Genomic DNA, 24,151 nt, shown 5'->3' on the forward strand with positions numbered 1-24,151 from the left:
CTGTATGTCTAGATAGTATACTAGGTTTCAACATGTCCCGTATGTCTAGATAGTATATTAGGTTTCAACATGTCCTGTATGTCTAGATAGTATACTAGGTTTCAACATGTCCCGTATGTCTAGATAGTATATTAGGTTTCAACATGTCCTATATGTCTAGATAGTATATTAGGTTTCAACATGTCCTGTATGTCTAGATAGTATATTAGGTTTCAACATGTCCTATATGTCTAGATAGTATACTAGGTTTCAACATGTCCTGTATGTCTAGATAGTATATTAGGTTTCAACATGTCCTATATGTCTAGATAGTATACTAGGTTTCAACATGTCCTGTATGTCTAGATAGTATACTAGGTTTCAACATGTCCCGTATGTCTAGATAGTATATTAGGTTTCAACATGTCACGTATGTCTAGATAGTATATTAGGTTTCAACATGTCCTGTATGTCTAGATAGTATATTAGGTTTCAACATGTCCTATATGTCTAGATAGTATATTAGGTTTCAACATGTCCTGTATGTCTAGATAGTATACTAGGTTTCAACATATCACATGTCCTGTATGTCTAGATAGTATATTAGGTTTCAACATGTCCTGTATGTCTAGATCGTATATTAGGTTTCAACATATCACATGTCTCTAGATAATATATTAGGTTTCAACATATCACGTATGTCTAGATAGTATATTAGGTTTCAACATGTCCTGTATGTCTAGATAGTATATTAGGTTTCAACATATCACATGTCTCTAGATAGTATATTAGGTTTCAACATATCACGTATGTCTAGATAGTATATTAGGTTTCAACATGTCCTGTATGTCTAGATAGTATATTAGGTTTCAACATGTCCTCTATGTCTAGATGGTATACTAGGTTTCAACATGTCCTGTATGTCTAGATGGTATACTAGGTTTCAACATGTTCTGTATATCTAGATAGTATATTAGGTTTCAACATCCCCCAAACCCGGTACCGGGTACAAAACAACCACTTTGAGTTAAATTAAGTTTTTAAACCCAAAATAAAATGGAAGGAATTTTGTGTGGTTTTTTTTCTTCCTGTGAAGGCTGAGAGATTTTGAGCGAGAAAGGACGTTGAGTGAGATTTCTGACCGCTCAACTCCGTCCACATCCTCGTACACACACTTCTATCCTCCACCACACACACGTCTCCACCCCCATTACACCGTACCTGTAGACAGGTGTAGACGGCGTTGGCCAGGTAGACGGTCTGGGCGGTCTCCTGCGGCGAGGGCAGGTCCAGGTCGTGTGGGAGGAGCTGACACTGCCCCAGCAGCTGGACCAATGAGGTGATATTACCGCTCATGGAACACAGCTCCTCCAGGAACCAGGCCCCGTCACGAGACGTCAACTCTACCAGCTGCCCCCCCGCCGCCGCCGCCGCTCCTTCCATCACCAGGTTACGCCTGAGTGGGACCAGACACAAAGTTACACACACACCCCCTTCTACCCCCCCCACCACCACACACGCCCTGCCACAAGACGTCAGGAACACTAGTTTCTCCCTCGACCATCAGGTTAGTCTCGTTATCCACACACACCCTTCTACCCCCCCCCCCACCACACACACCCTTCTACCCCCCCCCCACACCACACACACCCTTCTACCCCCTCACCACACACACCCTTCTACCCCCCCACCACACACACCCTTCTACCCCCCCCACCACACACGCCCTGCCACAAGACGTCAGGAACACTAGTTACTCCCTCAACCATCAGGTTAGTCTCGTTATCCACACACACCCTTCTACCCCCCCCCACCACACACGCCCTTCTACCCCCCCACCACACACACCCTTCTACCCCCCCACCACACACACCCTTCTACCCCCCCCCCACCACCACACACACCCTTCTACCCCCCCCCCCACCACACACACCCTTCTACCCCCCCCCCCCCACCACACACGCCCTTCTAACCCCCCACCACACACGCCCTTCTCCCCCCCCCCCCCCCCCACCACACACACCCTTCTACCCCCCCACCACACACGCCCTGCCACAAGACGTCAGGAACACTAGTCGCTCCCTCAACCATCAGGTTAGTCTCATTATCCACACACCCCCTTCTACCCCCCCACCACACACGCCCTGCCACAAGACGTCAGGAACACTAGTTGCTCCCTCAACCATCAGGTTAGTCTCATTATCCACACACACGTCTATCCCCAGCACACACACGTCTATCCCCCCACCACACACACGTCTACCCCCAGCACACAGCCAGCCAGACGGACCTGGTGAGGGTGCAGAGGGCTGATGAGATGATGGTGGCCAGGCTGAGAGAGCCCTGCTCTGGGTTCTCTAGGAGGAACACGTTAATGCAACGCTCGATCTCCTGCAGCTGTTCTTCACACGCGTGGACCGTGGCGCCCTCGGCCTTGACGCGCTCCGCCTGGCGCAGAACACGCGTGTTGGTCTCTGACGCCTGGTGCTGCAAGGCCAGCTCAACGCTAGACAGGAACTGGCACGACGCAAGGGGAGGCTGGGGGGCAAACTGGACCTCATACCTGGAGGGAGGGAAGTTTGGAGAGGAAGGTAGAGCACAGATTGATAAAATAACTGTCCATTTAATGAGAATAATAATAAAATAGAGGAGAGAGAAGCAGAAATATCAAGAAATGGAACACAGAGAAAGACACAGAGAGAGAGAGACAGACAGAGAGAGAGACAGACAGAGAGAGAAGGAGAGCGTGAGAATGAAAGAATGAGAAGGAAAGACATGGCGGCGCGAGATGGCCAGAAAGAGAGGAGAGGAGAAAGCCAGCATGTGTCCACTCCAACTCACTGTCTGGAAATCTGCTGGCAGTGGTCAACAGTCATGTCACAGAGCAGCTCTTCCAGCCACTGTTTCCAGAGGTGGGCCCTGTGGCGCAGCAGCACGGCCCGCGGGTACAGCAGGGCCACAGTGGCATAGCTGTGCAGCTGCTCCAGACAGCCTCGCAGGGCCCCACGGCGCTGCTGCAGCAGGGAGCCCAACTCAGCCTCCAGGCCCTCGCACTGGCTGATTAGGTGGGCCTGGCCGGCGTTCTGCAGGAAGGCTGTGGCCGGGACGTAGCTGGGAGGGCCTGGGGGAGGGAGGAAGAGAGAGAAGGTTAATCAATCAGGTCTATAGGACTGCTGATGTCCTGCAGGAGACTGGCTAGCTGGAACCAAACAGAACCCCCTCTCCCACCTCTACAGACACTAACCCAGGTCTATACGACTGCTGATGTCCTGCAGTAGACTGGCTAGCTGGAACCACACAGAACCCCCTCACCCATCTCTACAGACACTAACCCAGGTCTATATGACTGCTGATGTCCTGCAGTAGACTGGCTAGCTGGAACCAAACAGAACCCCCTCTCCCATCTCTACAGACACTAACCCAGGTCTATATGACTGCTGATGTCCTGCAGTAGACTGGAACCACACAGAACCCCCTCTCCCATCTCTACAGACACTAACCCAGGTCTATATGACTGCTGATGTCCTGCAGTAGACTGGAACCACACAGAACCCCCTCTCCCATCTCTACAGACACTAACCCAGGTCTATATGACTGCCGATGTCCTGCAGTAGACTGGCTAGCTGGAACCACACAGAACCCCCTCTCCCATCTCTACAGACACTAACCCAGGTCTATATGACTGCTGATGTCCTGCAGTAGACTGGCTAGCTGTGTGGCCTCCAGGCTGCTGAAGGCTGCTTGGTACTGGGACATCCACTGGTCCAGGTCACCCTGCTTCCCCTGGATCAACTCCTGGACCGTACGCTGACGAGATGCTAGCTGGGTGTGCTCAGAGTACCTGGTGGGGGAGGGGGAGGAGAGAGAGGGGAGAACAATCACATACAGAGCTCTGTGTACCTACGGAGAGAGAGAGGGGCCATGTTCAAGAGCGTCTAATCCGTGTTGCATTGTGACCAACTTCCTGATAAGAACCCAGGGTCTGAACACGTCCCTCTGTAACTGGATCCTGGACTTCCTGATAAGAACCCTGGGTCTGAACATCTCCCTCTGCAACTGGATCCTGGACTTCCTGATAAGAACCCTGGGTCTGAACACCTCCCTCTGCAACTGGATCCTGGACTTCCTGATAAGAACCCTGGGTCTGAACACCTCCCTCTGCAACTGGATCCTGGACTTCCTGATAAGAACCCTGGGTCTGATCACCTCCCTCTGCAACTGGATCCTGGACTTCCTGATAAGAACCCTGGGTCTGAACACCTCCCTCTGCAACTGGATTCTGGACTTCCTGATAAGAACCCTGGGTCTGAACACCTCCCTCTGCAACTGGATCCTGGACTTCCTGATAAGAACCCTGGGTCTGAACACCTCCCTCTGCAACTGGATCCTGGACTTCCTGATAAGAACCCTGGGTCTGAACACGTCCCTTTGTAACTGGATCCTGGACTTCCTGATAAGAACCCTGGGTCTGAACACCTCCCTCTGCAACTGGATCCTGGACTTCCTGATAAGAACCCTGGGTCTGAACACCTCCCTCTGCAACTGGATCCTGGACTTCCTGACAGGCTGCTCCAGGTGGTGAGGGTAGCCAACAACACATCTGCTACGCTGATCCTCAACACTGGGGCCCCTCAGGGGTACGTGTTTAGTCCCCTCCTGTACTCCCTGTTCACCCACGACTGCGTGGCCAAGCACGATTCCAGCACCATCATTAAGTTTGCTGACGACACAACAGTGGTAGGCCTGATCACCGACAACGATGAGACAGCCTGTAGGGAGGAGGTCAGAGACCTGGCAGTGTGGTGCCAGGACAACAACCTCTTCCTCAACGTCAGCAAGACAAAGGAGCTGATCCTGGACCACAGGAAACGGAGGGGGGTGCGAGCACGCCTCCTATCCACATTGATGGGGCTGTAGTGGAGCGGGTCGAGAGCTTCAAGTTCCTTGTGTTTCCACATCACAAGGAATTAACATGGGCCACACACACAGTCGTGAAGAGAGCACGACAGCACCTCTTCCCAATCAGAAGGCTGAAAAGATTTGTCATGGGCCCTCCAACACTCAAAAAGTTCTACAGCTGCAGAATAGCGAGCATCTTGACCGGTGCTACAGAGGGTGGTGCGTATGGCCCAGTACATCACTGGGGCCCAGCTCCCTGCCATCCAAGACCTCTATACCAGGCGGTACCAGAGGAAGGCCCAAACAATTGTTGAAGACTCCAGCCACCCAAGTCATAGACTGTTTTCTCTGCTAGCAAGCGGTACCGGAGTGCCAAGTCTGGAACCAACAGAACCCTGAACAGCTTCTACCCCCAAGCCTGGCAGCAGGTAGCCTAGCGGTTAAGAGTGTTGGGCCAGTAACCGAAAGGTCACTGGTTAGAAAAAATCTGTCTGTGCCCTTGAGCAAATTGTAAATGTAAGCCATATCTGGCGCTGCCCGTATATATAGCCATGTCGTTACCTGGTACTTCCTGTATATAGGGGGTTATATACCTGTGTTCCAGGGTGAGTATGAGGTGGTCTGGGGTTAGAGGTCAGGGATGTAACAGACCTGTGTTCCAGGGTGAGTATGAGGTGGTCTGGGGTTAAAGGTCAGGGATGTAACAGACCTGTGTTCCAGGGTGAGTATGAGGTGGTCTGGGGTTAAAGGTCAGGGCTGTAACAGACCTGTGTTCCAGGGTGAGTATGAGGTGGTCTGGGGTTAAAGGTCAGGGATGTAACAGACCTGTGTTCCAGGGTGAGTATGGGGTGGTCTGGGGTTAGAGGTCAGGGATGTAACAGACCTGTGTTCCAGGGTGAGTATGAGGTGGTCTGGGGTTAAAGGTCAGGGATGTAACAGACCTGTGTTCCAGGGTGAGTATGAGGTGGTCTGGGGTTAAAGGTCAGGGCTGTAACAGACCTGTGTTCCAGGGTGAGTATGAGGTGGTCTGGGGTTAAAGGTCAGGGATGTAACAGACCTGTGTTCCAGGGTGAGTATGAGGTGGTCTGGGGTTAAAGGTCAGGGATGTAACAGACCTGTGTTCCAGGGTGAGTATGGGGTGGTCTGGGGTTAAAGGTCAGGGGTGTAACAGACCTGTGTTCCAGGGTGAGTATGGGGTGGTCTGGGGTTAAAGGTCAGGGGTGTAACAGACCTGTGTTCCAGGGTGAGTATGAGGTGGTCTGGGGTGTAACAGACCTGTGTTCCAGGGTGAGTATGAGGTGGTCTGGGGTTAAAGGTCAGGGCTGTAACAGACCTGTGTTCCAGGGTGAGTATGGGGTGGTCTGGGGTTAAAGGTCAGGGGTGTAACAGACCTGTGTTCCAGGGTGAGTATGGGGTGGTCTGGGGTTAAAGGTCAGGGGTGTAACAGACCTGTGTTCCAGGGTGAGTATGAGGTGGTCTGGGGTGTAACAGACCTGTGTTCCAGGGTGAGTATGAGGTGGTCTGGGGTTAAAGGTCAGGGCTGTAACAGACCTGTGTTCCAGGGTGAGTATGAGGTGGTCTGGGGTTAAAGGTCAGGGATGTAACAGACCTGTGTTCCAGGGTGAGTATGGGGTGGTCTGGGGTTAAAGGTCAGGGGTGTAACAGACCTGTGTTCCAGGGTGAGTATGGGGTGGTCTGGGGTTAAAGGTCAGGGATGTAACAGACCTGTGTTCCAGGGTGAGTATGGGGTGGTCTGGGGTTAAAGGTCAGGGGTGTAACAGACCTGTGTTCCAGGGTGAGTATGAGGTGGTCTGGGGTTAAAGGTCAGGGCTGTAACAGACCTGTGTTCCAGGGTGAGTATGAGGTGGTCTGGGGTTAAAGGTCAGGGCTGTAACAGACCTGTGTTCCAGGGTGAGTATGAGGTGGTCTGGGGTTAAAGGTCAGGGATGTAACAGACCTGTGTTCCAGGGTGAGTATGAGGTGGTCTGGGGTGTAACAGACCTGTGTTCCAGGGTGAGTATGAGGTGGTCTGGGGTTAGAGGTCAGGGATGTAACAGACCTGTGTTCCAGGGTGAGTATGAGGTGGTCTGGGGTTAGAGGTCAGGGATGTAACAGACCTGTGTTCCAGGGTGAGTATGAGGTGGTCTGGGGTGTAACAGACCTGTGTTCCAGGGTGAGTATGAGGTGGTCTGGGGTGTAACAGACCTGTGTTCCAGGGTGAGTATGAGGTGGTCTGGGGTTAAAGGTCAGGGATGTAACAGACCTGTGTTCCAGGGTGAGTATGAGGTGGTCTGAGCAGCTCTCAGCCCCCTCCAGGAAGCTCATCTCCTCCAGGATCTTGGTGGTCATCTTGTCCCCCTGAGAGAGCAGCTTCTGCAGGGTGAGGTACTCCTCCACTGCCCCCTCCACCTGCGGCAGGACCCCCAACATCTCCTCACGGTTCTTAAACCAGTTCACCTGGAGGAAGAGGAGGAAGGGGGTGAGGTAGGGAAGGAGGTAGTGAAGGAGGGAGAAAGGGAGGTAGTGAAGGAGGGAGGTAGTGAAGGAGGGAGGTAGTGAAGGAGGAAGAAAGGGAGGTAGTGAATGAGGGAGGTAGTGAAGGAGGGAGAAAGGGAGGTAGTGAAGGAGGGAGGTAATGAAGGAGGGAGAAAGGGAGGTAGTGAAGGAGGGAGAAAGGGAGGTAGTGAAGGAGGGAGAAAGGGAGGAAGATTTCAGTGGCCTAGTCATTTCAGCTACAAACAGAACATCTGGTAAGGGGAACGACAGGTGGTCTGAATTGGCGCTCCATTCACAACATACAGGACAACTTCTATAAGGAACAGGGTGTTATTTCAGACAGAGATAGAGCTGGATGTGTGTCTCTGTCTCCCCTGCTCACCTTGATCTCAGCGACACGGGAGGAGAAGAGGGAGCGTGTGATGTCTCTCTCCATCTCTCTCTTGCTCTGCTTGTTCTCCGCCTGCTGCCCCCCCCCTCCGTACACGGCCCCGGCGAAGCCCACCTCCCCCCCGGCCGTCCAGTCCACCAGAGGGTCGTACACAAACGCCTCCAACAGGGTCAGCAGCGTCTCCCGCCCACGACGCATCATCTGAATCACCTGACCAATCAGAGAGGAGAGGTTAGCATCATCTGGACCACCTGACCAATCAGAGAGGAGGTTAGCATCATCTGGACCACCTGACCAATCAGAGGAGAGAGGTTAGCATCATCTGGAACATTTGACCAATCAAAGAGAGAGGTTAGCATCATCTGGACCACCTGACCAATCAGAAAAGAGAAGATTAGAATATGGTTTGCATGTTTCAGAAACTAAAAACAAAAGGAATGTCTTTAAATGTGTCAGGAACATTTTAGAAATGTTTAGAAGTAAACGAGACTAAGTTGTCAGTGAAGTTTGAGGTGATGAACAGCAGACAAAGCCAGGAAATTCAAATGAGACTAACGTCACCCAACACACCACAGCTGAAACAGAAGAGTCTCCTAAATGTTTCACTAGCTAGTACCTGTTCACAGGACAGTCTGAAGACTGTTCCACTAGCTAGTACCTGTTCACAGGACAGTCTGAAGACTGTTTACACTAGCTAGTACCTGTTCACAGGACAGTCTGAAGATGCCCTCCACTCCAGTGACTCCCAGGGCCGTCTCAATGTTGTGGGTCATACGGAACGGCACTTTCTCTGGCACACGCAGGCTCTTCCCTGGAGACCACACACAGAGAGAGAGAAACACACACATCAGTAGGACAAACAGCAGTGAAATCCACAGAGCAACTTGTCTAAACCAGGAGGGTCGCTGCTTGTTCAAACCTCAAAATATAACTATTAATTTACCTTTCTCGAAGCAGACGTTGTAGTCGATGTGCACCACCTCTCCCGTCGTCATGTCAATCAGCACGTTGTCAAGGTGACGGTCGCCGAGGCCAATGATGTAGCCCACCATAGACATCACAGCAGTGGACCTGGCGTAGGACTGTAGCAGGAGGAAGAAGAGGAGGAAGAGCGTTCATTTACCATTAATTAGCCACCAGGAAGGTTTAATTTTTGACGTCTCCACTTCCCAAGCATATTAGTACAACATGGCGTACTTTCCTTCATCTGCCCTAGCCGGGTGGATCCATAGAGTAAGATAGAGGACCTTTCCTTCATCTGCCCTAGCCAGGTGGATCCATAGAGTAAGATAGAGGACCTTTCCTTCATCTGCCCTAGCCAGGTGGATCCATAGAGTAAGATAGAGGACCTTTCCTTCATCTGCCCTAGTCAGGTGGATCCATAGAGTAAGATAGAGGACCTTTCCTTCATCTGCCCTAGTCAGGTGGATCCATAGAGTAAGATAGAGGACCTTTCCTTCATCTGCCTTAGTCAGGTGGATCCATAGAGTAAGATAGAGGACCTTTCCTTCATCTGCCCTAGCCAGGTGGATCCATAGAGTAAGATAGAGGACCTTTCCTTCATCTGCCCTATCCAGGTGGATCCATAGAGTAAGATAGAGGACCTTTCCTTCATCTGCCCTAGCCAGGTGGAACCATAGAGTAAGATAGAGGACCTTTCCTTCATCTGCCCTAGCCAGGTGGATCCATAGAGTAAGATAGAGGACCTTTCCTTCATCTGCCCTAGCCAGGTGGATCCATAGAGTAAGATAGAGGACCTTTCCTTCATCTGCCCTAGCCAGGTGGATCCATAGAGTAAGATAGAGGACCTTTCCTTCATCTGCCCTAGTCAGGTGGATCCATAGAGTAAGATAGAGGACCTTTCCTTCATCTGCCCTAGCCAGGTGGATCCATAGAGTAAGATAGAGGACCTTTCCTTCATCTGCCCTAGCCAGGTGGATCCATAGAGTAAGATAGAGGACCTTTCCTTCATCTGCCCTAGCCAGGTGGATCCATAGAGTAAGATAGAGGACCTTTCCTTCATCTGCCCTAGTCAGGTGGATCCATAGAGTAAGATAGAGGACCTTTCCTTCATCTGCCCTAGCCAGGTGGATCCATAGAGTAAGATAGAGGACCTTTCCTTCATCTGCCCTAGCCAAGTGGATCCATAGAGTAAGATAGAGGACCTTTCCTTCATCTGCCCTAGCCAGGTGGATCCATAGAGTAAGATAGAGGACCTTTCCTTAATCTGCCCTAGCCAGGTGGATCCATAGAGTAAGATAGAGGACCTTTCCTTCATCTGCCCTAGCCAGGTGGATCCATAGAGTAAGATAGAGGACCTTTCCTTCATCTGCCCTAGCCAGGTGGATCCATAGAGTAAGATAGAGGACCTTTCCTTCATCTGCCCTAGCCAGGTGGATCCATAGAGTAAGATAGAGGACCTTTCCTTCATCTGCCCTAGCCAGGTGGATCCATAGAGTAAGATAGAGGACCTTTCCTTCATCTGCCCTAGCCAGGTGGATCCATAGAGTAAGATAGAGGACCTTTCCTTCATCTGCCCTAGCCAGGTGGATCCATAGAGTAAGATAGAGGACCTTTCCTTCATCTGCCCTAGTCAGGTGGATCCATAGAGTAAGATAGAGGACCTTTCCTTCATCTGCCCTAGCCAGGTGGATCCATAGAGTAAGATAGAGGACCTTTCCTTCATCTGCCCTAGCCAGGTGGATCCATAGAGTAAGATAGAGGACCTTTCCTTCATCTGCCCTAGCCAGGTGGATCCATAGAGTAAGATAGAGGACCTTTCCTTAATCTGCACTAGCCAGGTGGATCCATAGAGTAAGATAGAGGACCTTTCCTTCATCTGCCCTAGCCAGGTGGAACCATAGAGTAAGATAGAGGACCTTTCCTTCATCTGCCCTAGTCAGAGCCCCCTAGCCAGGTGGATCCATAGAGTAAGATAGAGGATATTTTAGTACGGAAATTAACAGAGCTACAAAGATGAGTCCTCTATCCAACTCTATGAGTGGATCCTATATCCAATCTTAGTGACGCCATGTTTTCAGCTCTGTGTTATTTTCAGATCAGTGCAGATGAAGGAAAGGATACGAGAAGAAGAAGCCACACATCCTGTGTGACCTCTAACCCTTGACTGACGACAGTAAACCCTGCTTGACCTTTGACCCCAGCTCACCTGTGTGACCCTCCACCACTCGCTAGACGTGGTACAGGAGCACCACAGCTCTTTGGCCAGCAGGTTAGGGGGCGTGGATGCCATCAGCTCCTTAAGCACATCCCTCATCACGCTGAGCGGCCAATCGCGCCGCGAAACATCCAGGCTGAGGCCCACCCCCTTCAGGGCGGGGCCTATCTTGCTGTAGTAGAGCTCACTGGGCCGTGGGACCAGAGGGAGGGGCTGGGGCTGCTGCTGGAACGAATCCTGGGCCTGGGGGAGGAGCGAGAGACAGAGAGAGAGAGAAAGTGATGAGTACAGAGAGAGCTCAAGGCTCATGGCCCAACAAAGTGTTTGGCTTTGCCATAGTTTCAATGTTGAATGTATTATTTATTGAGCTCTACACATTCACAGAGCAAGTTCCTACAAAATATCACACACACACACACACACACACACACACACACACACACACACACACACACACACACACACACACACACACACACACACACACACACACACACACACACACACACACACACACACACACACACACTACCTTCTGTGCCTGCAGCACGGCCTCTCTCTGCTGCCAGCGCTTGTAGAGGCCGAACAGCGGCGTGGCGCCGTCCACCCATTGGATGAGTCCTGAGCGTGTCCCCAGCGGGGTGACGGAGTAGTGGCGTGCGTGGAAGTGGGGGCGCTCCTGCTGGTTCACCTAGAGAAGAACAGAGTTATGCTCTGCAGACAACAGCAGCAGTCGTATGACCACATAAAACATCCCATCTTTCCTACTAGCAGGTAATATTACTGGAAATAGCCTTCAGGTTTAATCACCTAATATACTACTTTTATTAGTTTTTAAATAATTTTTTTTTTTAATATTTGGTGTATTTTTTCACAGATGAACTGCACAGGCCCATTACCCTTTACTCTGGTGTTGTCTCTGGCCGGATCAGCCTTGTATTTTAAATGATCGATCAATCAATGATGTACCTTGGTGAACATGGTGTTGACTATGGAAAGGAACTGCATGATCCGCTCATCTAGGTGGAGGTCCTCCAGACCTGCGGGAGAGAGAGGATAAAGGAGAGGGAGGAATAGATGAGGGTCAAATCAGAGAGAGGGAAGGAGGGAGAGTTAGGAGGAGAAAGGAGAGATGAGGGTCAAATCAGAGAGAGGGAAGGAGGTAGAGTTAGGAGGAGAAAGAATAGAGAGGGAAAGAGAGGAGGAAGGAGGTAGAGTTAGGAGGAGAAAGGACAGATGAGGGTCAAATCAGAGAGAAGGAAAGAGAGGAGGAAGGAGGTAGAGTTAGGAGGAGAAAGGAGAATTAGGTTCAGACTTATATTCCTGCTGGTCGTCTGCCTGGAAGAGGTAGGGATCGTTGCGTTCATCGTGTGTGTGTGTGTGTGTGTGTGTGTGTGTGTGTGTGTGTGTGTGTGTGTGTGTTCGCTACCTTTGAAGAGGTATGGGTAGTTGCGTCCGTCGGAGCCCAGGAAGTGTAGTTTCTTGGGCTTGGTCTTGGTTGGCAGGATGGTGATGGTGTTGCCAACACTTTGGATGGTCAAAGCGTCCGTTGCCGACACCTCGCCCGGCAACGCCATCTCTGTGGTCGCCATGGCAGCCAGGCGGGGGCTGATGTGGTCCAGACGCAGCAGATAGCTGGTCCTCTTCTGAGCCCTCTGCTGGAGACTCAGCATGATCTAGGAGACATTAAAAACACCATTTAAATCCACTTCAACAAAAAAAGTACAGTATACATTTTAAAAGGTTACACTCATGGAAACAAAAAGCACCTTCACACACAAACCGACCAAGTTTCCCCTAAGCACAGATCTAGGATCAGCTTCCCTTCCCCCAATCCAAATCTTAAAGGGGACTGGAAACACTTCAGGAAGTAAAGTAAAGAGATGTCTTCAATCCACTAAACATCTGCCTTTAACATAGAAACATCTCTATTTGGGGGGTTTTGATCTGGAACAATGTTTATTAGAGGTGTTGTTGAATTCTGGCTTGACGTCTACTGATTCATGTTACCACACTAGAACGTATTGACTACTTAACATGTATAAGGAATGTACATGTCAAGGGTCAAGAGGAACCGCGCCACGGGGCACGGTACCCACCGCGCCACGGGGCACGGTACCCACCGCGCCACGGGGCACGGTACCCACCGGGGCACGGTACCCACCGCGCCACGGGGCACGGTACCCACCGCGCCACGGGGCACGTACCGCGTGTGAGAAAAAGGGGAAGTGCAGAAAGTTCATATTCTGTTCAAAAATATTATTGTTGAATATGAATGTTCCTTAGGAGGGACGCAAAGGGCAACAGCCTAGTTTGAGTTACTGATAAGGCAGACCAGTTACTGAGAACCGAGACCCCCCCCCCCACGGTCCTGATCCTACCTGTTTGAACGGGACCCAGCTGCTGGCCGGGTTGGCCGGGTTGTGAGGGCTCTTCAGTCTCTCCAGGGCCGAAGTGATGGCGTCCCCGTAGGTCTGCTGGAACCAGGTCTCGTGGGGGGTCTCGGCGGGCGTGCTGGTGATGCTCCTCACGTGGTCCAGAGCGAACACCACGGGACGCATCAGAGCGGAGTGCTTCTCACACATGATGGCCACCTTCTCCTCCCTGACAGAGGAGACACACTGTTTATCTATGTTCCTTTAACAGGGTTAAAACAGACATGTTGAGACAGGACACGGTTGTATAGTTAGCGAGTGAGAAGTGCAGTGGGTCAGAATGAAACCCATTACCTCTGGCAGCCTAGGTTACCCTGTACCTGAGACAGGGACTAACACCTCTGGCAGCCTAGGTTACCCAGTACCTGAGACAGGGCCTAACCTCTGGCAGCCTAGGTTACCCAGTACCTGAGACAGGGCCTAACCTCTGGCAGCCTAGGTTACCCAGTACCTGAGACAGGGCCTAACCTCTGGCAGCCTAGGTTACCCAGTACCTGAGACAGGGCCTAACCTCTGGCAGCCTAGGTTACCCTGTACCTGAGACAGGGACTAACACCTCTGGCAGCCTAGGTTACCCAGTACCTGAGACAGGGCCTAACCTCTGGCAGCCTAGGTTACCCAGTACCTGAGACAGGGACTAACACCTCTGGCAGCCTAGGTTACCCAGTACCTGAGACAGGGCCTAACCTCTGGCAGCCTAGGTTACCCTGTACCTGAGACAGGGACTAACACCTCTGGCAGCCTAGGTTACCCAGTACCTGAGACAGGGCCTAACCTCTGGCAGCCTAGGTTACCCAGTACCTGAGACAGGGACTAACACCTCTGGCAGCCTAGGTTACCCAGTACCTGAGACAGGGCCTAACCTCTGGCAGCCTAGGTTACCCAGTACCTGAGACAGGGCCTAACCTCTGGCAGCCTAGGTTACCCAGTACCTGAGACAGGGACTAACACCTCTGGCAGCCTAGGTTACCCAGTACCTGAGACAGGGCCTAACCTCTGGCAGCCTAGGCTACCCTGTACCTGAGACAGGGACTAACACCTCTGGCAGCCTAGGTTACCCAGTACCTGAGACAGGGCCTAACCTCTGGCAGCCTAGGCTACCCAGTACCTGAGACAGGGCCTAACCTCTGGCAGCCTAGGCTACCCTGTACCTGAGACAGGGCGTAACCTCTGGCAGCCTAGGCTACCCAGTACCTGAGACAGGGCCTAACCTCTGGCAGCCTAGGCTACCCAGTACCTGAGACAGGGCCTAACCTCTGGCAGCCTAGGCTACCCAGTACCTGAGACAGGGCCTAACCTCTGGCAGCCTAGGTTACCCTGACCTGAGACAGGGCCTAACCTCTGGCAGCCTAGGTTACCCAGTACCTGAGACAGGGTCTAACCTCTGGCAGCCTAGGTTACCCAGTACCTGAGACAGGGACTAACACCTCTGGCAGCCTAGGCTACTCAGTACCTGAGCCAGGGCCTAACCTCTGGCAGCCTAGGTTACCCTGTACCTGAGACAGGGCCTAACCTCTGGCAGCCTAGGTTACCCTGTACCTGAGACAGGGACTAACACCTCTGGCAGCCTAGGCTACTCAGTACCTGAGCCAGGGCCTGCAGAGCTAACCACTGGACCCAGTACCTGAGACAGCAGAGTTAACCACTGGACCCAGTACCTGAGCCAGGGCCAGCAGAGTTAACCACTGGACCCAGTACCTGAGCCAGGGCCAGCAGAGTTAACCACTGGACCCAGTACCTGAAACAGCAGAGTTAACCACTGGACCCAGTACCTGAGCCAGGGCCTGCAGAGCTAACCACTGGACCCAGTACCTGAGACAGCAGAGTTAACCACTGGACCCAGTACCTGAGCCAGGGCCTGCAGAGCTAACCACTGGACCCAGTACCTGAGACAGCAGAGCTAACCACTGGACCCAGTACCTGAGACAGCAGAGTTAACCACTGGACCCAGTACCTGAGCCAGGGCCAGCAGGGTTAACCACTGGACCCAGTACCTGAGACAGGGCCTGCAGAGCTAACCACTGGACCCAGTACCTGAGCCAGGGCCTGCAGAGCTAACCACTGGACCCAGTACCTGAGACAGCAGAGTTAACCACTGGACCCAGTACCTGAGCCAGGGCCAGCAGAGTTAACCACTGGACCCAGTACCTGAGCCAGGGCCAGCAGAGTTAACCACTGGACCCAGTACCTGAGACAGCAGAGTTAACCACTGGACCCAGTACCTGAGCCAGGGCCAGCAGGGTTAACCACTGGACCACCACACACTATTCTGCTACTTATGTGCATTAATGAACTGTTCAGTGACTGGAGTTGGGTCATTCTGAAACCTGTGTTTGATTGGTCCCCCGGGTGGCGCAGTGGTCTAGGGCACTGCATCGCAGTGCTAGCTGCGCCACCAGAGTCTCTGGGTTCGCGCCCAGGCTGGGCTGGGTTCGCGCCCAGGCTCTGTCGCAGCCGGCCGCAACCGGGAGATCCGTGGGGCGACGCACAATTGGCATAGCGTCGTCCGGGTTAGGGAGGGTTTGGCCGGTAGGGAGAATTTGGCCGGTAGGGATATCCTTGTCTCAGTATGTAAAAAAAAAAAAAATGTAATAAAATGTATGCACTCTACTGTAAGTCGCTCTGGATAAGAGCGTCTGCTAAATGACTAAAATGTAAAAATGTAATCAAATCCCATACTTCGTGTACCCTAGTAGTGTGTGTGTGTGTGTGTGTGTGTGTGTGTGTGTGTGTGTGGTGTGTATGTGTGTGTATGTGTGTGTGTGTGTGTATGTGTGTGTTGTGTAGTGTGTGTGTGTGTGGTGTGTGTATTGTGTTGTGTGTGTGTGTATGTGTGTGTTGTGTAGTGTGTGTGTGTGTGTGTGTGTGTGTGTGTGTGTGTGTGTGTATGTGACTCACTTGCGTAGTGTGTTGTTGTTCTGTACTCTCTTGACCTCGTCCTCCAGCTGCTGTATCCTGCGCAGGACGTGCATGTGCTGCTGCTGCAGGACGCCCAGCCACAACTCGTCCCACAGCAGAGTCACGCGGCGCAGCTCTCCCACTAGCATCTGCACCTGGGGACCCACAGACGGACACACAGAGTCACACGTGGTTAGCACAGGTCACCACCAGACACAAGTAGGGCCAAAATGTCATATCCCGATATTACTCTCATTTTAGACAGTATTTTGTGTTTCTAAATACTCTTTATGAGCATTGCATGACCCTAGGATGGAGACAAATTAATTCAAAGTGGTTTTATTTAGAGAACGACCAATATGGGTACTTACCAGAGGTGGGACCAAGTCATGTGTCTCGAGTCCACACCCCTGGGACTTACCGATCAACAACAATTGCATAGGAGTATCCTAATCTCTTATTTTAAAAATGTGACGACATTCACGAGTCACGGAGATGCATAGTCAGTTCTCAGAGAGAAAGACAAATCATTTAACCCAGTGAATTAAACTTTTTGGTAACAATCAGCTTTGAAAACAGCATATTTGACATGATGGTTTGCACCATATTATCACAAATAAAGTTCTATAGTAGTGAACTGAGGAACGGTAACTTTCTTTGAATGCTGGATGTTGTTTAATAGCTAGCTAGCTAACTAGGGAGCTCAATTATCCTCGTTTTGGAAATAGTTGTACCCCAGCAAGGACAGTAAATTCATGAACCATTTCAAAACCTCTACATGCCGTGTGACATGATTCAAAAGTGTATAATTATGTGCAGCATCAGTGGGGAGCTAGCTAGGACTAGGAGGACATAATTAACTGTAACACCAGTAATGAGGGGAAGCTGTAACACCAGTAGTAGGGTGGAGGTATTTACCTGTAACACCAGTAGTTGGGGGGGGGGGAGTCTACCTGTAACATAATAGTGGTGATGCAGTAGGGGGAAGAATTTCCCTATAACACCATAGTGGGGTTGGCTGCAGTAGGGGGAAGTATTTACCCGTAACGCCATAGTGGGGTTGGCTGCAGTAGGGGGACGTATTTACCCGTAACACCATAGAGGGGTTGGCTGCAGTAGGGGGACGTATTTACCCGTAACACCATAGTGGGGTTGGCTGCAGTAGGGGGACGTATTTACCCGTAACACCATAGTGGGGTTGGCTGCATTAGGGGGAAGTATTTACCCGTAACACCATAGTGGGGTTGGCTGCAGTAGGGGGACGTATTTACCCGTAACACCATAGTGGGGTTGGCTGCATTAGGGGGACGTATTTACCCGTAACACCATAGTGGGGTTGGCTGCAGTAGGGGGAAGTATTTACCCGTAACACCATAGTGGGGTTGGCTGCAGTAGGGGGACATATTTACCCGTAACACCATAGTGGGGTTGGCTGCAGTAGGGGGAAGTGTTTACCTGTAACACCATAGTGGGGTTAGCTGCAGTAGGGGGAAGTGTTTACCTGTAACACCATAGTGGGGTTAGCTGCAGTAGGGGGAAGTGTTTACCTGTAACACCATAGTGGGGTTAGCTGCAGTAGGAGGAAGTGTTTACCTGTAACACCATATTGGGGTTAGCTGCAGTAGGGGGAAGTGTTTACCTGTAACACCATAGTGGGGTTGGCTGCAGTAGGGGGAAGTATTTACCCGTAACACCATAGTGGGGTTGGCTGCAGTAGGGGGAAGTGTTTACCTGTAACACCATAGTGGGGTTGGCTGCAGACAGCTTGTCCACTATCTTGCTGTAGCAGTCATGCATCATGGCCTGGTCCTGGCTGGAACACAGCGCAGGAAACTCCTCACCCCGACCATCTTCTTCCTGGGAGGCGGGGTTACTGCCCAGTGTCCCCTCCCCTTCCTCACACAGCCCCTCCCCCTGCATGCTGCCCAGGAAGGTGGGCAGGGCCGACGGGAGCTTGTTTCCTGGGAGACAAAGATGTTATGGCGAGTTGAGAGTGTGTGTGTGTGTGTTTGTATGTGTGTGTGTGTGTGTGTGTGTGTGTGTGTGTGTGTGTGTGTGTGTGTGTGTGTGTGTGTGTGTGTGTGTGTGTTGGAGGTCGACCGATTATGATTTTTCAACGCCAATACCGACTGTTGGAGGACCAGAAAAATCCGATAACGATTAAATCGGCCGATTTTTATATACCTTCAATGTTGTGTCACAAAACCTTCAATGTTGTGTCATAATTATGTCAAATTCAGGTGAATTAATTCCGGTCTTTGTTAGGAAGAAACTGTGTTCATTCATAAAAAGTTCCTTGCTCAGAACATGAGAACATATGAAAGCTGGAGGTTCAATATTCCCAGTTAAGAAGTTTTAGGTTGTAGTTATTATAGTAATTATAGGACTATTTCTCTCTCTTCCATTTGTATTTCATATACCTTTGACTATTGGATGTTCTAATAGGTACTTTAGTATTGCCAGCCTAATCTCGGGAGTTGATAGGCTTGAAGTCATAAACAGATCAATGCTTGAAGCACAACGAAGAGCTGCTGGCAAATGCAGGAAAGTGCTGTTTGAATGAATGCTTACGAGCCTGCTGCTGCCTACCACCGCTCAGTCAGACTGCTCTATCAAATATCAAATCATAGACTTAATTATAATATAATAACACAGAAATACGAGCCTTAGGTTATTAATATGGTCAAATCCGGAAACTATCATTTCGAACACAAAACGTATAATTCTTTCAGTGAAATACGGAACCGTTCCGTATTTTATCAAACGGGTGGCAACCCTAAGTCTGAATATTGCTGTTACATTGCACAACCTTCAATGTTGTGTCATAATTATGTCAAATTCAGGTGAATTAATTACGGTCTTTGTTAGGAAGAAATGGTCTTCTCACAGTTCGCAACAAGCCAGGTGGCCCAAACTGCTGCATATACCCTGACTCGCGTAACAGGTGGTCAGCCTGCCACGCAGTTCCCTCGTGGATTGCAATGTAATCAGCGTCCATTAATACCGATTACCGATCTTTATGAAAACTTGAAATCGGCCATGGCAATTAATCAGTCGACCTCTAGTATGTGTGTGTATATGTGTGTGTGTGTGTATGTGTGTGTGTGTGTGTATGTGTGTGTGTGTGCGTGTGCGTGTGCGTGTGTGTATGTGTATACCTGCGTGCTGTGCCTCTCCTCCCAGAGACAGTGATCCGACTATCGCAGGGTACAGGATGAGGTGTGGCGAGTCCTGGGCAACGCGACACAGCAGACTACAGATACTCTGTCTGATGTAAGCCTCTGGATGGTTCAGACGAGAGAACAGCTGGGGGATGATGCCTGGAGAGGAGAGGGGTTGAATTAGCAGGAGACAGGAGAGAGAGAGAACAGCTGGGGGATGATGCCTGTGGGGAGAGGGGTTGAATTAGCAGGAGACAGAGAACAGCTGGGGGATGATGCCTGTGGGGAGAGGGGTTGAATTAGCAGGAGACAGGAGAGGTAGCAAAGGTCTCAACAAACTGGAGATGATCTCTCTGTAATGTGTTCTAGGTATTATACCAGAATGTCAGTTTAATAAATATGAATTCATTTCTAGAGTCTAACAGGAGGCTTCAGAGAAATAGAGAGCTCCCTCTGGGTCTGAGTGTGTTACCTCTCCAGGGGCCAGTGGGGGTCTGAGTGTGTTACCTCTCCAGGGGCCAGTGGGGGTCTGAGTGTGTTACCTCTCCAGGGGCCAGTGGGGGTCTGTGTGTGTTACCTCTCCAGGGGCCAGTGGGGGTCTGAGTGTGTTACCTCTCCAGGGGCCAGTGGGGGTCTGCGTGTGTTACCTCTCCAGGGGCCTGTGGGGGTCTGCGTGTGTTACCTCTCCAGGGGCCTGTGGGGGTCTGCGTGTGTTACCTCTCCAGGGGCCTGTGGGGGTCTGCGTGTGTTACCTCTCTAGGGGCCAGTGGGGGTCTGAGTGTGTTACCTCTCCAGGGGGCGGTGGGGGTTGAGGCGAGCCCAAGCTCAAGCCCCTCCCTCAGCTCCCCGGCGTGCTTCACCAGCAGCCGTAGCAACCGCAGCGTCGCCATGACGATGATATCGTCGTTACTCTGCTTGCTGTTCTGATTGGTCAGCAGCAGCTTGGGGTCATCCTCATCGATGGGAACCTGACGGAGGAAGAAGAGAGACATGGAGGGACGGAGGAAGAGATGGATGGGAGAGATGCAGGGAAAGGGACAAGGCTATAAGAGAAGGCATCTCCTACAACATCCCAAACTTCCACAAGTCCTAGATGAATAGAAACAGTCAAGTGAATAGCAATACCGGGATGAAAAACATCAATTCTACTTTAACATTCATCTTATAGACAGTACTCGTAGGGCCAGGTTCCCAGACACAGACTTCATCCCGGACTAAAAAGAACACCCAATGGAAAATTCCCATGGAAATAGTCCCTGACTAACCAGTCCCAGTCCCCCCTGCCAGTCCCAGTCCTCCCTCCCAGTCCCCCCTACCAGTCCTCCCTGCCAGTCCCAGTCCCCCCTGCCAGTCCCCCCTGCCAGTCCCAGTCCCCCGTCCGAGTCCCAGTCCCCCCCAGTCCCAGTCCCCCCTGCCAGCCCCCCCAGGAGAGAGCGTGAGTTCCACCCACCTGTCCGGCGTTGAGTTTGAGGAAGGTGAAGTAGGCACCGCAGGAGACCTTGTAGAGACTGAAGATCCGGTCCACCACCCTCCTCCAGACCCGGATCAGACCCTCCATCACCCCACCACCCCCACCCCGGACCCCCTCCACCTCCCCCTGCTCCTCCAGCCAGGGACAGGCAGACAGCAGCTGTCTCCAGATCACATCCACCATGTCATCCTCCTCCTCATCCTCCTGCTGCAGGGCCATGTCCTCATCCTGGAGGGAGAGAGGGGGTGGGGGAGAGAGAGAGCGATATGATAGCAGGCAGAAGGTGAATCCCAAACCTGCCAAGACGCGTACGGCAAATTGGAGATGTAGCACGCGCCGAATTGGGGTCATCTTTAGCGCAGCGCATGCTCGCGCTGTTTGTGAGTCTGACCGCGATTCTAGAATTGTACTAAATCAAGTCTATAAAAGGTTGGAATACTTTCTTAACAGCATTCCATTCAACACGGTAAACGTCACTAACATGTAAATAAAACCAACACACCAACATACTTTATTCTGGGAGTTTTTCTCTGAACGCTGTTTGCTGTTTCAGCCTATGTAAAGGTGCCTATTGGATTTCTTCACAGCGCATATCCTCGAGTATAAAAGAGGTAGAGACAGTCAGGAATCAAGACTATAGAATCTACAAGGAGGTAGAGACAGTCAGGAATCAAGACTATAGAGTCTACAAGGAGGTAGAGAGTCAGGAATCAAGACTATAGAGTCTAAAAGGAGGTAGAGAGTCAGGAATCAAGACTATAGAGTCTAAAAGGAGGTAGAGAGTCAGGAATCAAGACTATAGAGTCTAAAAGGAGGTAGAGAGTCAGGAATCAAGACTATAGAGTCTAAAAGGAGGTAGAGACAGTCAGGAATCACGACTAGAGAGTCTAAAAGGAGGTAGAGAGTCAGGAATCAAGACTAGAGTCTAAAGGAGGTAGAGAGTCAGGAATCAAGACTATAGAGTCTAAAGGAGGTAGAGAGTCAGGAATCACGACTAGAGTCTAAAGGAGGTAGTGAGTCAGGAATCAAGGCTATAGAGTCTAAAGGAGGTAGAGAGTCAGGAATCAAGACTAGAGTCTAAAGGAGGTAGAGAGTCAGGAATCAAGACTAGAGTCTAAAGGAGGTAGAGAGTCAGGAATCAAGACTAGAGTCTAAAGGAGGTAGAGAGTCAGGAATCAAGACTAGAGTCTAAAGGAGGTAGAGACAGTCAGGAATCACCACTATAGAGTCTAAAGGAGGTAGAGAGTCAGGAATCAAGACTAGAGTCTAAAGGAGGTAGAGAGTCAGGAATCACGACTAGAATTCATTCCTCATTCCTCATGAGCGCACACACACCTGTATTCCAGCAGGTCGACACATGGCCTGACCCAGGATGCTGAAGATGTTCTCCTTGTCCTCCTCACTGGTGCATTCTGGGAGAAGCTCCTCGATCTCCTTCTTCTCTCCCGGGAGCAGGGGCACACCTTCACCTTGACTGGAGGGATGGAGGGAGGAGATGAGAGAGAGATGGGAGGAGAAAGGAACGGACCGACGTAGGGGAGGAGAGATGAAACGAGAGAGAGATGGGAGGAGAGAGAGGGGAAAGAGGAGAGAAGTATGAGAGGAGAGGGGGATGGGAAGAGAGGGAGACAGAGGAACGTCAACATTGTATAAGAATAAAAAAAAAAAATGTTTAAATCCGCAACGGATTTTACCACAGAACGCACCACGTCTGTATTCATGTGTTATCAGCTTTTACCACAGAACGTACCACGTCTGTATTCATGCGTTATCAGCTTTTACCACAGAACGTACCACGTCTGTATTCATGCGTTATCAGCTTTTACCACAGAACGCACCACGTCTGTATTCATGTGTTATCAGCTTTTACCACAGAACGCACCACGTCTGTATTCATGTGTTATCAGCTTTTACCACAGAACGTATCACGTCTGTATTCACGTGTTATCAGCTTTTACCACAGAACGTACCCTTGTCGGTATTCACGTGTTATCAGCTTTTACCACAGAACGCACCACGTCTGTATTCACGTGTGTTTCAAGATAACTGTTGGGTGACAACAACTGTCAGAATATGTACCTGGCGTTGTCGACCACCTTCCGTCCCCAACGATAGGCCCAGCTGGCGAGAGCCGCCCAGGACTTGGCCACCTCCGGAGCCTGACTGGTGGACAACTGGTAGAGTTGCCCCAGGACCAAGTCTGGTTCTCCTACACCCACACTCACTATGGAGGCAGAGAGAGATGGGTTAGGGTACAGACTGATGGACGAGAGGGGTTAGGGTGTAGGGGTTAGGGTACAGACTGATGGACGAGAGGGGTTAGGGTGTAGGGGTTAGGGTACAGACTGGAGGAAGAGAGGGGTTAGGGTGTAGGGGTTAGGGTACAGACTGGTAGAGCTGCCCCAGGACCATGTCTGGTTCTCCTACACCCACACTCACTATGGAGGCAGAGAGAGAGGGGTTAGGGTGTAGGGGTTAGGGTACAGACTGGAGGAAGAGAGGGGTTAGGGTGTAGGGGTTAGGGTACAGACTGGAGGAAGAGAGGGGTTAGGGTGTAGGGTACAGACTGGAGGAAGAGAGGGGTTAGGGTGTAGGGGTTAGGGTACAGACTGGAGGAAGAGAGGGGTTAGGGTGTAGGGTACAGACTGGAGGAAGAGGGGGGTTAGGGAGGGGTGTGTCCTACCTGTGGTCTCAGCTGTGATTCGGGGCATGCCCTGGTCCTCTAGGGGTAGCTCCAGCAGGGCTGTGATGTTCCGGCTGATGGGGGGCAAGGCGGCGACCCCTGGGTTCATGACCCCTGACCTCTTCACCACCTGTTTGAGCTGAGGGGTCATGTCCTTCCAGTCCGCCAGCAGCCACTTACCTACAGACACAGAGACAGACGGTTGGAACAGGGACGCGTCAAAAACACACATGGGAGGTTTTCTAAAAAGGCCAGGCATCCATTACCCAGCATGCACAGGACAGAGAGACTGGTACCAACCCTGGCACGCCTGCATCTCAACTGGCACTCTGCTCCCCCCAATAAGAGCCCTACGTAGGGAATAGGGAGCCATTTGTGACCCACTGGAACCACTACTTACACAGAGTGAGGACGGAGCGACAGGCAGCACGTTCACACTTCCCTGAGCGACAGAAAGACAGAGCACAGGAACTCAACATCTCCATGGCTGCCATGGACTGACCTGGAGGAGAGAGGGAGGGAGAGGAGAGGAGGGAGAGAGGTGGAGCATGAGAGAGAGT

The 24,151-nt window shown here is 51.2% G+C and overlaps 1 protein-coding gene across 6 annotated transcripts in view; it reads right to left on the reverse strand.

Annotated features, from left to right (window-relative positions):
- smg1 (SMG1 nonsense mediated mRNA decay associated PI3K related kinase) overlaps nt 1-24,151 on the reverse strand; it is a 104,697-nt gene that overhangs the window by 24,520 nt on the left and 56,026 nt on the right. For all 6 annotated transcript variants that reach the window (XM_071391662.1, XM_071391653.1, XM_071391670.1 and 3 more), the window contains 22 exons: nt 23,992-24,093; nt 23,592-23,771; nt 22,988-23,132; nt 22,244-22,382; nt 20,888-21,136; nt 20,225-20,405; nt 19,435-19,596; nt 18,008-18,237; nt 16,277-16,431; nt 13,325-13,547; nt 12,373-12,619; nt 11,913-11,983; nt 11,476-11,634; nt 10,935-11,186; nt 8,709-8,847; nt 8,467-8,576; nt 7,757-7,975; nt 7,142-7,335; nt 3,648-3,820; nt 2,821-3,100; nt 2,270-2,542; nt 1,201-1,435 (listed from right to left, as the gene is read on the reverse strand). In XM_071391662.1, the coding sequence (XP_071247763.1) occupies nt 1,201-1,435; nt 2,270-2,542; nt 2,821-3,100; nt 3,648-3,820; nt 7,142-7,335; nt 7,757-7,975; nt 8,467-8,576; nt 8,709-8,847; nt 10,935-11,186; nt 11,476-11,634; nt 11,913-11,983; nt 12,373-12,619; nt 13,325-13,547; nt 16,277-16,431; nt 18,008-18,237; nt 19,435-19,596; nt 20,225-20,405; nt 20,888-21,136; nt 22,244-22,382; nt 22,988-23,132; nt 23,592-23,771; nt 23,992-24,093 (4,118 nt within the window). The remainder of the gene's footprint in view (nt 1-1,200; nt 1,436-2,269; nt 2,543-2,820; nt 3,101-3,647; nt 3,821-7,141; nt 7,336-7,756; nt 7,976-8,466; nt 8,577-8,708; nt 8,848-10,934; nt 11,187-11,475; nt 11,635-11,912; nt 11,984-12,372; nt 12,620-13,324; nt 13,548-16,276; nt 16,432-18,007; nt 18,238-19,434; nt 19,597-20,224; nt 20,406-20,887; nt 21,137-22,243; nt 22,383-22,987; nt 23,133-23,591; nt 23,772-23,991; nt 24,094-24,151) is intronic.

This window comes from Salvelinus alpinus, chromosome 1 (assembly GCF_045679555.1).
Source record: "Salvelinus alpinus chromosome 1, SLU_Salpinus.1, whole genome shotgun sequence".
NCBI classification, from domain to species: Eukaryota; Metazoa; Chordata; class Actinopteri; order Salmoniformes; family Salmonidae; genus Salvelinus; species Salvelinus alpinus.